General features: G+C 41.3%; 1 protein-coding gene across 2 annotated transcripts in view; it reads left to right on the top strand.

The window, feature by feature from the left end:
- LOC136876422 (extracellular serine/threonine protein CG31145) overlaps positions 1 to 14,472 on the top strand; it is a 1,065,947-nt gene extending 1,051,475 nt beyond the window's left edge. Inside the window, exon 3 of one of the 2 annotated variants that reach the window (XM_067150388.2) lies at positions 11,522 to 14,472. In XM_067150388.2, coding sequence (XP_067006489.2) covers positions 11,531 to 14,392 — 2,862 coding nt within the window. In that variant the 5' untranslated portion in view covers positions 11,522 to 11,530 and the 3' untranslated portion in view covers positions 14,393 to 14,472. The remainder of the gene's footprint in view (positions 1 to 11,521) is intronic. The other variant, XM_068228422.1, reaches the window with a different exon arrangement.
- The last annotated feature ends 602 nt before the right edge of the window (positions 14,473 to 15,074 follow it).

Genomic DNA, 15,074 nt, shown 5'->3' with positions numbered 1-15,074 from the left:
CCACTCTTATACAAACAATCAGGTTCTTATCCGTGACAGTGACAGGTTTGGCAACTCCCAGCAAGACGAGCTGCCCTGAAGTTTTATCTCCATGGCAACAGCAGTCGCCCCACCCTCGTTTTCATGGCAACCACACAGCCACTCCCTTTATCCCGCCTCGGCAGGCAGTAAACGGACCTCCCTCTAAGAAATGCCAGACACCAACTCTTATTATTAGCAGTATAGTCTCTATTAATGTTAATCAAAGGGAAAGAATGGAAGGGTCCGACACTAGAAAAATGAAGATACCGGCCACGGGGAGATTGCTGTCGTAAGAGGCGAATAAAAGGGGGCTTTAGGGGCTCTTAACTTGGGAGCGACCGGACGAGTTGGCCGTGTGGTTAGGGGCGCGCGGCTGTGAGCTTGCATCCGGGAGATAGAGGGTTCGAATCCCGCTGTTGGCAGCTCTGAAGATGATTTTCCGTGGTTTCCCATTTTCACACCAGGCAAATGCTGGGTCTGTACCTTAATTAAGGACACTGCCACTTCCTTCCCATTCCTAGGCCTTTCCTCTCCCATCGTCGCCATAAGAGATTGTTAGCGGTAGATACGTAAATAACCCACGGACGGCACATGTCTTCATTGTCAGAGCATAGTAATGAACCTTTCCGTACGTCTTGTCGTATTGACAAGTGTGAATATTGAAATAGGCTTTGAGTTAATGAACTCTACCTGGCGTGTTTGTGAATCTGGAAATAATAGGCTAGAGTTTGTCCGTACTATAAATTCCCGTTTTAAGATGCGATAACATTTCCACGGTGGGTGTCCGGCTCACCAGAATGTACATACCGGAAGTGTCTCATGTCCAAACGGAACGAGGAGATGACCGTAAATAGTTACTGTCATGCCTTCGTCTCCGAAAGAAGAATTCCAGCGGTGAAACGTCCACTCATACGGATGTGAATTCGATCCCCACTAACCAATTGGGGCGAATTCACCAAATGTTTTACACTACCAGAGTAGTGAGGTAAAATCCAAGTAGTATGTCATTTATTTTTCAGGATGGAAGTGTCCCAATGTAAAATTGTCATCATGTGTATTTTTCTAAATAAGTGAATAAATTGCTCCTCATTGCAATTTCAATAGGAAACAGTTTCCATATCTTTTTATTGTAGTTAGTCCAGTATGCCCATGGAATTTAAGTTGTCACTTCCCAGTCCTATTGTGGAGTCAAAAATTTGTATCCATGAATGAGTCGTCCCCCGTAACCTTAATTTGCATGTCCCGTTCATCCCTGTGTTCATTTGATGCGCCGATATATAATTTGATTTCTTTATATTAATTTTTTTTTATCGTTTCCGAACTGATCACCCCTGAGATAAATGCTAGTCTGGGACTCAGGAAGTGAGCGGGTGCAATACATTGCATAAAGTGATAATAATTCAATGTTCTTCTAATTGGTTTTGTCCTTTAGGGAATGAAGAGATGAAATTTTCTTCTGAGCTCGGGTTCTTTAACGTGTTAGTGAACCTACTTGACTAGGTAATCTTGAACACTAACAGACTGTACAAGCATTGAACCTGCAACTTTCATAATAGAAATTCAACACCAAACCAATTACGCTACTTAGCCATGTATCATTCGAAATAGATTACAGCCTAGTGTCCTACTTCGAGAACCTTGCTTTCATCATCATCATCATCATCATCATCATCTGTTTACCCTCCAGGTTCGGTTTTTCCCTCGGACTTAGCGAGGGATCCCACCTCTACCGCCTCAAGGGCAGTGTCCTGGAGCTTCAGACTCTTGGTCGGGGGATACAACTGGGGAGTATGACCAGTACCTCGCCCAGGCGGCCTCACCTGCTATGCTGAACAGGGGCCTTGTGGAGGGATGGGAAGATTGGAAGGGATAGGCAAGGAAGAGGGAAGGAAGCGGCCGTGGCCTTAAGTTAGGTACCATCCCGGCATTCGCCTGGAGGAGAAGTGGGAAACCACGGAAAACCACTTCCAGGATGGCTGAGGTGGGTATCGAACCCACCTCTACTCAGTTGACCTCCCGAGGCTGAGTGGACCCCGTTCCAGCCCTCGTACCACTTTTCAAATTTCGTGGCAGAGCCGGGAATCGAACCCGGGCCTCCGGGGGTGGCAGCTAATCACGCTAACCACTACACCACAGAGGCGGACACCTTGCTTTCATCTTTAAAAATAATTTGAATTCTCAATCACTTGCTGAATTGTGTAACTAGGGATGATCTGGTTCTACTAACGGTAAGAGATGGAGTAATAATAACAACAATGAGAACAGTCTCAATAATTTATCCATAACTTATGAACAGATTTTTTTTTTTTTGCTAGTTGCTTTACATCGCACCGACACAGATAGGTCTTATGGCGACGATGGGACAGCAAAGGGCTAGGAGTGGGAATGAAGCGGTCGTGGCCTTAATTAAGGTACAGCCCCAGCATTTGCCTGGTGTGAAAATGGAAAACCATTTTCAGGGCTGCCGACAGTGGGGCTCGAACCTACTATCTCCCGAATACTGGCCGCACTTAAGCGACTGCAGCTATCGAGCTCGGTATGAACAGATTAAATAAATAAATACATTCATAAATAACATTATTTATACCTCCATACAAGAAGAATAGTCACCAAAATTCAGGTATTTTCTTCAATCAAAATTTTAAAAAAAGATCTACTTTGAGTAAATGCACATTGTTATCTTTTACCACATTATTATTCTTATTCTTCCTAGCATTTATCTCGCGTGTGATCGTCTCCTAGGCGGAATTGTCAACATTATGGTCTTCGGTTCCAAGTGTTCTGGCTTCGATTTCTTGTCAGGCTGGGGTTAATATCTACATTTAGTTATTTTTTCTGGCTTGGGGACTAACTGTTTGTGTTCGTCATAATAGACAACATGTCATATATACACACAGTTCACCACACTACTACAAACCATCGCAAAAACACAGGGTAGGGAATTCATCTCTCGTCATGGAGCTGGCGTCAGAAAGGGTCACACATATATTGCTGACTCCAAAATAATTGGAGAGAGTTAATAAATAAATGTATATTTTCATATTTGAAGCCCTTCTGATATGTATTTACTAAATATTTCATATATAGTAAAAATAATGTGGGCTCTATTGGATTACCTACATTTGCAAGTAATAAATATTGAACTTACCTTTCCTAGTATTTATCCCACCGAGCTCGATAGCTGCAGTCGCTTAAGTGCGGCCAGTATCCAGTGATCGGGAGATAGTGGGTTCGAGCCCCACTGTCGGCAGCCCTGAAGATGGTTTTCCGTGGTTTCCCATTTTCACTCCAGGCAAATGCTGGGGCTGTACCTTAATTAAGGCCACGGCCGCTTCCTTCCAATTCCTAGGCCTCTCCTACCCATCGTCGCCATAAGACATATCTGTGTCGGTGCGACGTAAAAGCAAAATACGAAAAAAAAATATTTTCCCCGCATAATTTTAGAGTCCGCTTTCCTTCACTTCGCTTTCCATCGCTTTCGATCCTTGGCGTCAACGGGATTGCATGTCGCCCCGGACTGCGACAAGCTATAATACTTAGGGCTGAGGGTGTGCGAATAACAAGGGTTGAACCAAATTCTGTTAACTTATGGGGAGTATTAAGCGTCAGTAATTGCACGGAATTTTTATCTCCCGAAGTTTATAAAACACCATTTATTTATTTATTTATTTATTTATTTATTTATTTATTTATTTATTTATTTACTGCGCACTACAGGATTTAATATCTCAACTAGCTCATGTACCCGTGCTTCGCACCGAAATTCTCAGAAAGAAATACTTTCTTTGTGGATTTCCCAACTGAAGTCAACATAGGTCATTATAATGACGTCAGTAGGAATGTAGCGATTAAAAAGCAATGTTATACAAAATACTCGATCAAATGAAAAACCGCACATTTTCTCTTTTAACGAACAAGTACTACGGCGCCGATCTAACAGTCCAAAGTTCCGTTGCTGGAATGACCAGGCCGCAGACAGCTGGGAATACTCCTCTACTACTACCACTACTCAAGGTTTATATTCCTCTTTTTACTTTTCCGTAATTTCTGTCTGTCTGTCTGTCTGTCTGTCTGTCTGTCTGTCTGTCTGTATGTATGTACACGCATCACGAGAAAACGGTTGAAGAGAAATTAATGAAAATCGGTATGTGAGGTCGGGGGATGAGCCTCTACAATCTAGGCTATAAATCATTTTGCTCACGCTGAGTGAAATGGTAGTTTAGGGGAAGGCCTAAAATTGAATTCTCAACTATTTATGTTATTAGTGGTCTAATGAAAATCGGTATCTGAAGTCGGGGGATGAGCCTCTACAATCTAGGCTATAAATCATTTTACTCACGCTGAGTGAAATGGTAGTTTAGGGGAAGGCCTAAAATTGAATTCTCAACTATTTATGTTATTAGTGGTCGTATTTTAAAGAAAATGGGTATGCAAAGTCGGGGAATAAGTTGCTACAATCTAGGCTATCAATAATTGTGTTCACGCTGAGAAAAATGGTAGTTTAGGGGAAGGCCTAAAATTTAATTCTCAAATGTTGTTATTAGTAGTCCTATCTTGATGAAAATCGGTATGCAAAGTCAGGAAATAAGTCACTATAGTCTCTGCTGTAAATTATTTTATTCACGCTGAGTGAAATGGTAGTTTAGGGGAAGGCCTAAAATGTAATTCTCAAATATTTCTTATTAGAGGTGTAATCGATGAATGCTACATAACTAAGGTTATATAGTATTAAATTTCCTATTATTCATGTCTTATACATTGTTACCGTACTGGCTATGATCACAAAGATATTCATGAATTTGGATTTTTGTTACTAAGTCCATATCAGGGCCGAGTAACGAGAAAATGGGTAAACAGTATTTAATGAAAATCGGTATGTAAAGTCGGAGGGTAAGAAACTACAGTTTATGGTATAAAATATTTTACAAATCACAGAGTCGAAAGAAAACTAAATGTGAAGGCCTACAATATAGAAAGTTCATAACATTGATCAACAATAACATTACATTGACCATTGTTTGTCGTGATGTGCTTTGTGTCTTCTGTTGCCACTCATCTCCGGTAGATAAGATTACTGCTGCGTACAGAGTATTTTTTATTTCATTTACGTTTCACCGACATAGATAGGTTTTATGGCGACGATGGGATAGGAAAGGGCTAGGAGTGACTTAGGCTTTAATTAAGGTACAGGCCCAGCATTTGACTGGTGTGAAAGTGGGAAACCATGGAATACCATCTTCAGCGCTGCCGACAATGTGGTTCGAATCCATTATCTCTCGGATGCAAGCTCACAGCTGCGCACCGCTAACCACACGGTCAACTCGCCCAGCCGTACAGAGTGTAACAGCCTGCCTGAATATTGATGGGAAGTAGCTGGGGAGTTAGATAACTTTCTTCTTTAGCATGCCATTCCCATGGTTTATAAATTTTCTTATACTACTGGTACGTAACACACTGGATCATCATAGCATTCGGGCTATTCAATCCCTACTCTGAGGCACTGATTGGAATGAACAGTGTGCATATTTAGCGGAATAATGGCAGATGAGTGTTCATGGCAATCTGCGGCCTGGTCATCCCAGCTCTGGAACTTTGGACTATTAGATTGGCACCGCAATCTAACCGCAGCGCTGTTCGTTAAAAGTGATAAAATGTGCGGCTTTCCATTTGATCGAGTATTTTATATGATAGCATTGCTTTTAATCGCTACATTCATACTTACGTTTTTGTAATGACCTATGTTGATTTCAGGTTAGGAAAATCACAAAGTCAGTCTTTCTGAGAATCCCGTAGCGAAGCACGGGTACATCAGCTAGTCCATAATAAATTTAAGATTTAAGCCTCCCGGGGGGGGGGGGAGTTTTGAATTCGTTACTGGTACCGGTGCAATTGAATGCTCCTCACCCAGTCTATTGTATTTGTATAAAAGTGAATTTAGGAGTTGATTAATTACGTAGAGGAAATTCGTATTTAGTGATTGTAGCGAACGTAGTTGGTTAGTGGAAGTTGTTAATTTAGTGAATATTTAAGTTTCGATGGAATTTAGATAGCTTGATAATGTTAATGAATTTCGATGTTATTGATAAAAATTGTATTATTTGGTGTGGTTTTATGGATGTGCAAACTATTATCCGTTCGACAGCATGACTAATACAGATGTGGTGTAGCAGATATGTAGTTGTGTTATGTGGTGACCCATCCAACTATTGGCCACGCCCAATGTTTACCTCGAGTTGGTAACAGGCATTTATCTGTTCTGTTTGCAGGGACTACACATTTGATAAACTGCTGCGTTTATACGTAACGTGAGTGTGCAGATGTTACATACAGGCAACAGTTGCAGTTATCTTTGTAAGCTAGAAAAGTGCGGACAAGGTGACCCAAAGCGGGTGACCACGCCCGATGTTGCTTAACTGCGGAATGGTAATGTTTTCGCGTGTTTATAAAATAGATTGAAGAGAAAGGTAGCCAATTTTGTAGCAGGGGATTCGTGAATATTCAAGCAGGCTATTATACTCTGTACGCAGCAGTAACCCCATCTATCGGAGTTGAGTGGCAGCAGAAGACACAAAGCACTTCACAACAACCAATGGTCAATGTAATATTATTGTTCATCAATTTTATGAGCTTTCTATATTGTAGGCCTTCACATCTAGTTTTCTTCCGACTCTGTGATATCAGGGCATCTTATAAAATTATTTATAGCGCAGACAGTAGTTCCTTATTCCCCGACTTTACATACTAATTTTAATTAAATTCTGTTTACCCATTTTCTCGTGACTCGGCGCTGATATGAGCTTAGCAACAAAAATCCAAATTCATGAATATCTCTGTTATAGCGGACACGGTAAAAATGTATTAGGCATAAATGATCGGAAAGTTCATAATACTATATAACATTAGTTCTGTATTATTTATCGATAGAACCACTAATAACATAAATATTTGAGAATTAAATTTTAGTCCTTCCCCTGAACTACCATTTCACTCAGCGTCAATTAAATGATTTATGGCCTAGGTTGTAGCGACTTATTCCCCGACTTTAAATACCGATTTTCATTAAATTCTCTTCCGCCGTTTCCTCGTGATACGCGTACAGACAGACAGACAGACAGACAGACAGACAGACAGACAGACAGACAGACAGACAGACAGACAGACAGACAGACAGACAGACAGACAGACAGAGATTACGGAAAATTAAAAATACATTCCCTTGTTACTGTGAACACGACCGATACAGAAATACCATTCTTTTTAAAATTCTGAGCAATGTACAGACAAAACTCTTACTTTATACATATACTAGCTGATATAATCGTATTTCGCTACGGGATTCTCAGAAAGACTGACTTTGTGGCTTTCCTAACTGAAGTCAACATAGGTCATTACAGAAACGTCAGTAGGGAAGTAGCGATTAAAAGCAATCTCCGCATCACGAGAAAACGGCTGAAGAGAATTTAATGAAAATCGGTATGTAAAGTCGGGTGATGAACCACTACAATCTAGGCTATAAGTTATTTTATTCACGCTCAGCGAAATGGTAGTTTAGGGGAAGGTCCAAATTTCAATTCTCGAATATTTGTGTTATTAGTGGTCTTATTCACAAATACTACATAATTAAAGTTACATAGTATTAAATTTCCGATCATTTATGTCTTATACATTTTGACCGTACCGGCTATGATAGCGGAGATATTCATGAATATGGGTTTTTGTTGCTAAGATCATATCAGCGCCGTCACGAGAAAATGGGTAAACAGAATTTTATGAAAATCGGTATGTAAAGCCGGGGAATAAGGGACTACAGTCTACGCTATAATTAATTTTATAAAACGGCCTAATATTACAGAGTCGAAAGAAAACTGAATGTGAAGACCTACAATACAGTAAGCTCATAGCATTGATCAACAATAACATTACATTGACCATTGTTTGTTATGATTTGCTTTGTGTCTCTGTTGCCATTCATCTCCGATAGATGGGATTACTGCTGTGTACCGAGTTTTTAAAAAATTTACTCTACGTCGCGCCGACACAGATAGGGCTCATGGCGACGATGGGACACGAAAGGGCTAGGAGTGGGAAGGAAGCAACCCTGACGTTAATTACGTTACAGTCCCAATATTTTCCTGGTGTGAAAATGGGAGACCACGGAAAACGATCTTCAGGGCTGTCGACAGAGGAGTTCGAACCCACTACCTCCCGGGTCCAAGCTCACAGCTATGCGCCCCTAACCGCACAGCCAACTCACCCGGTCGTACCGAGTATAACAGCTTACCTGAAAATTGGCGGGAAGTAGCTGGGGAGTTAGATACATTTCTGATACGTAACAAACTGGTTCATCATAGCATTCGAGCTATTCAATTCCTACTCTGAGCCACTGATTGGAATGAGCAGTGTGCATATTTAACGGAATAATGGCAGAGAAGTGTTCACGGCTGTCTGCGGTCTGGTTATTGCAGCACTGGAACTTTGGACTGTTAGATCGGCACCGTAGTATTTTTCGTTAAAAGTGAGAAAATGTGCGGTTTGTTAATTTGATAGATTATTTTATATAACATTGTTTTTAATCACTACATTCCTTCTTCAGGTAGGAAATCCACAAAGACAGTCTTTCTGAGAATCCCGTAGCAAAGCACGGGTACATCAGCTAGTGTTATATAAAATACCGGTACTCGATCAAATGGAAAACCGCACATTTTCTCACTTTTAACAAATAGTACTACAAGCCGATTAAACAGTCCAAAGTTCCAGAACTGGAATGACCAGGCCGCAGACAGCCGTGAACACTCCTATGCCGTTATTCCGCTAAATATGCACACTGCTCATTCCAATCAGTGCCTCAGAGTGGGGACTGAATAGCTCGAATGCTATGATGAACCTGTGTGTTATGTACCAGTAGTATCCAAAAATTTATGAACCACAGGAATGGCATGCTAAAGGAGAAAGTTATCTAACTCCAAGCTACTTCCCGCCAATATTCAGGCAGACAGTTCCACTCGGTACGACCGGGCGAGTTGGCCGTAAGGTTAGGGGTGCGCAGCTCTAAGATTGCATCCGGGAGATAGTGGATTCGAACCCCACTGTCGGCAACCCTGAAGATGGTATTCCGTGGTTTCCCATTTTCACACCAGCAAATGCTGGGGCTGTACCTTAATTAAGACCAAGGCCGCTTCCTTCACACTTCTAGCCCTTTCATATCCCATCGTCGCCATAAGACCTATCTGTGTCGGTGCGACGTAAGGCAAATTTAAAAAAAACCTCGGTACGCAGCAGTAATCCTATCTATCGGAGATGAGTTTCAACAGAAGGCACAAAGCACATCACAACAAACAATGGTCAGTGTAATGTTATTATTGATACATTTTATGAGCTTTCTATATTGAAGGCCTTCACATTTAGTTTTCTTTCGACTCTGTGATATTAAGGCGTCTTATAAAATTATTTATAGCGTAGACTGTAGTTCCTTATTCTCCGACTTTACGTACCGATTTTCATTAAATCCTGTTTACCCATTTTCTCGTGACTCAGCGCTAATATGAACAAATATCCAAATTCATGAATATCTCTGTGATCATAGCCGGTACGGTAACAATATAAGACATAAATGATCGGAAATTTAATACAATACAACTTCAGTTATGAATCGATACGAACCCTAATAACATAATTATTTGGGAATTACAGTACACTACATTTTAGGCCTTCCCCTAAACTACAATTTCACTCAGCGTGTATCAAATTATTTATGGCCTAGATAATAGCGACTTATTCTCCGACTTTGCACACAGATTTTCATTAAGGTACAACCACTAATAACATAAATATTTGAGAATTAAATTTTAGGCCTTCCCCTAAACTATCATTTCAGTCAGCGTGGACAAAATTATTTACCATCTAGATTGTAGCGACTTATTCCCTGACTCCACATATCGATTTTCATTAAATTCTCTTCAGTCGTTTTCTCGTGATGCGTGTACATACATACATACATCATCATCATCATCATCATCATCATCATCATCATCATCATCATCATCATCTGTTTACCCTCCAGGTTCGGTTTTTCCCTCGGACTTAGCGAGGGATCCCACCTCTACCGCCTCAAGGGCAGTGTCCTGTAGCTTCAGACTCTTAGTAGGGGGATACAACTGGGGAGTATGACCAGTACCTCGCCCAGGCGGCCTCACCTGCTATGCTGAACAGGGGCCTTGTGGAGGGATGGGAAGATTGGAAGGGATAGGCAAGGAAGAGGGAAGGAAGCGGCCGTGGCCTTAAGTTAGGTACCATCCCGGCATTCGCCTGGAGGAGAAGTGGGAAACCACGGAAAACTACTTCCAGGATGGCTGAGGTGGGAATCGAACCCACCTCTACTCAGTTGACCTCCCGAGGCTGAGTGGACCCCGTTCCAGCCCTCGTACCACTTTTCAAATTTCGTGGCAGAGCCGGGAATCGAACCTGGGCCTCCGGGGGTGGCAGCTAATCACGCTAACCACTACACGACAGAGGCGGACACATACATACATACATACATACATACATACATACATACATGCATACAGACAGACAGAAATTACGGAAAAGTAAAAAGTGCATTTCCTTGTTACTGTGGACAGACAAAACTCTTATTTTATATATATATATATATATATATATATATATATATATATATATATTACAGAGGCAATTGTTTGCGTGTGTTTATTTTTCATTGTTTCTAATCAGTCTAGTTATCTAATATCTAACCTATTTAAGTATATTTACAATGAGAAAGAAACAATATTTCGTATCTAATCTAATTTAATCTTTACAAGAAAGAGTAAAATTTTAAAATCACAATTTCATATAAAGTATTGTTTTCTTCTACAGTGGTTCTAGCACTTATAATTACATTTATGGAATGGGGCTTAATGTAGAATGTTTAAAATACATTTTGTGGTTCAAATTAGCATTACAAGTTATTCAGACAGTTTTCACGGGGATGGTAAATTGTTGAATTGTTGTAAAAGCAGGTCTAGAGGTACACAAAAGTCTAAAGAATTATTTTTCTGAACTGCATTGTTGGAGACATTACATAGCCTGTAGAGAGGGGAAATTTTGTGGTCGGTTGTTATGACTATTTTATTCTGTAAAGTTACATTTGTCCTCGCATTAAAGAGGGCACGTGAAAGCTCAAGAGGCATAAAACGTCGGGGTTGTCAATAATATAATTTACAGTTTTGTACAGAAACTTCATGTCATCCTTTCGTCTCCTCACTTCCAAGCTTCCTAATTCAAAATTTAGGATACGTTCGTTGTATGCTGTGTGTGGATAATTACCGGTTTATTTAAAATGTAAGCATTTGAAATATCTGTTTTGGATTTTTTCAATCTGTACAATATATATTTTGTTTGCTGGATTCCATACAAGATGTTTGTCATTCCCTGAGAAAACCGGACTTGTGTGCATCAATGGACTAAAAGTGGTGTATAATAATGGCATTATCTTCTGTTGCAGGTCATCGAGATGAAGGTGGAGAACATAATCAAGGCAGAAGAGGACAGAAGGGAGTATCGTGGTCTTGTCCTGGACAACGAACTCAAGGTTCTGCTGGTGAGCGATGAACGTGCAGAGAGGAGCGCTGCGGCATTGGACGTCGCTGTAGGACACATGAGCGACCCACCGAACCTTCAAGGGCTGGCACACCTCTGTGAACATATGCTGTTCCTTGGATCCAATAAGTACCCCGACATGTTCGAGTGTAGTAGGTTTCTATCTGAACATGGCGGAGATTCTAACGCTGATACATCTCCTGATCACACAAGCTACTACTTCCACATCACACCAAATCATTTCGCAGAGGCTCTTGACAGATTTGCTCAGTGTTTGAAAGACCCTTTATTCACTGAAGATGCTTTGGAGAGGGAGATTAATGCTGTTAATGAAGAACACGAAAAGAATGTATCGAGAGACTCGTGGAGACTGGATCAGTTAGAGAAGTCTACATCTGATCCAGAACACCCATTCAGTAGATTTGGGACAGGGAATAAGCTCACATTAGACGTAATACCTAAAACGGAAGGGATCAGCGTTCAAGAAGAGTTGCGTCATTTCTACGACATGTGGTACTCCTCCAACATTATGGCCTTATGTCTTCTAGGGCGACAGAGTTTAGATGAACTGCAGGAGATGGCTCTGGCTATGTTTTCAGATGTAAAGAATAAGAATGTTACTGCACCGTCTTGGACCCAGCACCCTTTCGGACGAGATCAACTGCAAATGAGGTGCTATGTTAGCCCTTTAAAGGCAATAAATACTTTAGATATCACTTTTCCCACACCCGACTTGGATCAATACTACCGAGCAGCTCCCGGGCAATATCTCAGTCACCTACTGGAGAAAGACAGCCCTGGTAGCTTAGTAGGAGCCCTTGCAGAAAAAGGATGGGGTTCTGGCGTTGAGGCGGAAGCCAGAACTGGATACAGAGGATTTGGATTCTTCGGAATAGACATTGCTCTGACTGAGGAGGGTGTTCTTCATGTAGATGACATCGTAAAACTGGTCTTCCAGTATATTAACACAATAAAGGAAGCAGGTCCCCAGGAATGGATATTTAATGAATTACGAGACATAATGGAAACCCAGTTTCATATAAAAGATGAAGAGATAGCGCCCGTCTTTGTAGCAAATTTAGCTGAAAATCTAAATTTATTTCCTATGAAAGAAGTTCTATGTTGTGATTACCTGGTTAGCGAATGGAGACCGGATCTCATAGAGATGATTTTATCCCACTTAGTCCCTGAGAATATGAGGGTAGCGATAATAAGCCAAAAGTTTGAGAATCGAACCGACCAGGTTGAGAAGTGGTACGGAACCAAACACAAACTCGAGAAAATTCCGGAAGATATGATAAAGGAGATTAATGATGCAGCTCTCAGCGACGAGTTTAGATTACCCCCACCGAACGAGTTTGTCACCAACGACTTCAAGCTGTTAACAGGAGATAAAAGTGAATTTCCCCATCCAAAAATTGTTTATGAATCTTCATTGCTAACGGTGTGGTTGAAGCAGGATGAAGAGTTTCTTTTGCCTAAGGCGGAGTTGATCTTCGAATTTGTAAGTTCAGTTGCCTACAATAATGCTGAGTCGTGCATCATGAGCACGATGTTGGTGGGACTACTACAGGAATCAGTAGGAGAGTACACGCATGCAGCAGAGGTTGCTGGCATAACGTGGGGAGTGCAGCATACAAAGTATGGTCTGGAACTGGAGGTAGGGGGCTGTAGCGGCAAACAGCACGTACTCTTAGAGAAAATATTGGACAAGCTTGTAAATCTTAAGGTGGATACCCGGAACTACCATATTCATAAGAATAACTGTATGCATCAGCTGAAGAGGTTAGAGAGTCCGCAACCTGTAAACCATGCTCTTACTTATATGGAAGTGATACTGGAAGAGAAAGCTTGGACCAATGCGGAATTGATAGCTGCTCTCAGTGAGGTGAGTCTGGATCATTTTCAGGAGTTCATAACTCAGTTCCTGGCTCACTTACATGTAGAGTGCCTGGTGCACGGCAATGCTGACCAGAACAGGGCGTTAAAAATAGCTCAAGTAGTTGAAGACAGACTGGCGTCCTGCTCGACGGCTTCCTGTGAAGTGAAGCGCCTTCGAGAGACACAACTCGTGGAAGGAGCTAACTATTTGCTTGAGGTGTACGACACCGTACACAGGGCTTCTGGAGTGGCAATATACTACCAGTGTGAGAAGAATAATAATATTCCACTGGCTCTTCTTGTAGAAATAATGAGAGAACCATGTTTTAAGAAATTACCCTTCGTGGTATCCTGTGAGGCAAGGAAATCCACAGGTTTAAGAATTGTAGCTCAGTCAGAGCAGGACCCTCGCAGTTTGGAACACGCCATAGAAAACTTCCTACTTGGCATGAAAACATTCTTCGAAGAGATGACCGATCAGCAATGGAAGAAGTATAAGCAATCGCTACTATCCCAGCGCACCTTGAAACCGAGGACATTAGCCAGTCAGACTGCTCGACTTTGGAGTGAAATCCTACACCAGGAGCGCTGTTTCCATCGGGCCGAAAAGGAATTGGCCCAGCTAAGAGATTTGAGCAAACAGGACATTATTGACTACTATGAGCGTTACGTGGTTTGCGGCTCTCCTAGCCGACGAAGGTTGGTCGTGATTGTGGTTTCAGCTGCCAAGGGAGACGCCGGGGACACCGCAAGCAGCGTCGAGTGTCTTCCCCTAGGTTACACTGAGCCCACTAAGATTGATGACATTGCTGCCTTCAAAGCATCCCAGGGGATGTTCCCATACTACAACGGGGCCTCATCGTGCAACTGTAAGGTTACTACGGCTGCGAATTGAAAATAATATGCAGTTTTAGGTCCATTGTGCTATTTTCGTAGTTGAAGTCTTCTTAGTTGCTGGAAAGGAAACTACATGTATTAAAGAAATGAAATTAAAATAATGAATTTTGAAAACAAATTGTGTATTTTATTATGTTACTTCTGCTTTGAGAGTCTTATCCATAGCTATCTTGGGGTTGTCTAGCTAAGTCTTGAAGAGTTGAGCAAAGTTCAAATCATATCTTTCTCTCAAGTTCGCCAAACTGGAAGTTATTCTTCTTCTTATTCTGGGTTATCTCCTACCTTTTATTTTTCTTAGTATTATTACATGTAGAAACCGATATTTTTGCGGGTTTGTTATAATGTGTCTGAGATTTTTGACATGCTTCATCTACTGAGGTTGGAATGTCATTCTACGAAGAATAAGTGCTTTCCTCGAGATCCTCAAAATCCGCGTACACACCCACATTTTAAAAATATGATTAGATCTTATTCTCTGTAGCTGCAGAAAGGGTTCAATTTTCAATGCCATAGAGTATGAAGGACAAACATAATAATCTATGATCCCCGTATTCATGTCTAGGTTCATGTCGCAGCTGCGTAGTAGGTATTCCATCTTCATGAAAGTGCTTCTTGCACTCTATATCCTACTTACGATTTCGAGCACTTAATCCCAATGTTTATTTATAGGGGATCCTATT

Source organism: Anabrus simplex, chromosome 6 (genome assembly GCF_040414725.1).
Source record: "Anabrus simplex isolate iqAnaSimp1 chromosome 6, ASM4041472v1, whole genome shotgun sequence".
In the NCBI taxonomy this organism is placed as follows: domain Eukaryota; kingdom Metazoa; phylum Arthropoda; class Insecta; order Orthoptera; family Tettigoniidae; genus Anabrus; species Anabrus simplex.
The sequence above is the reverse complement of the archived record's forward strand: the minus strand, read 5'-3'. Positions and strand labels throughout refer to the sequence as shown.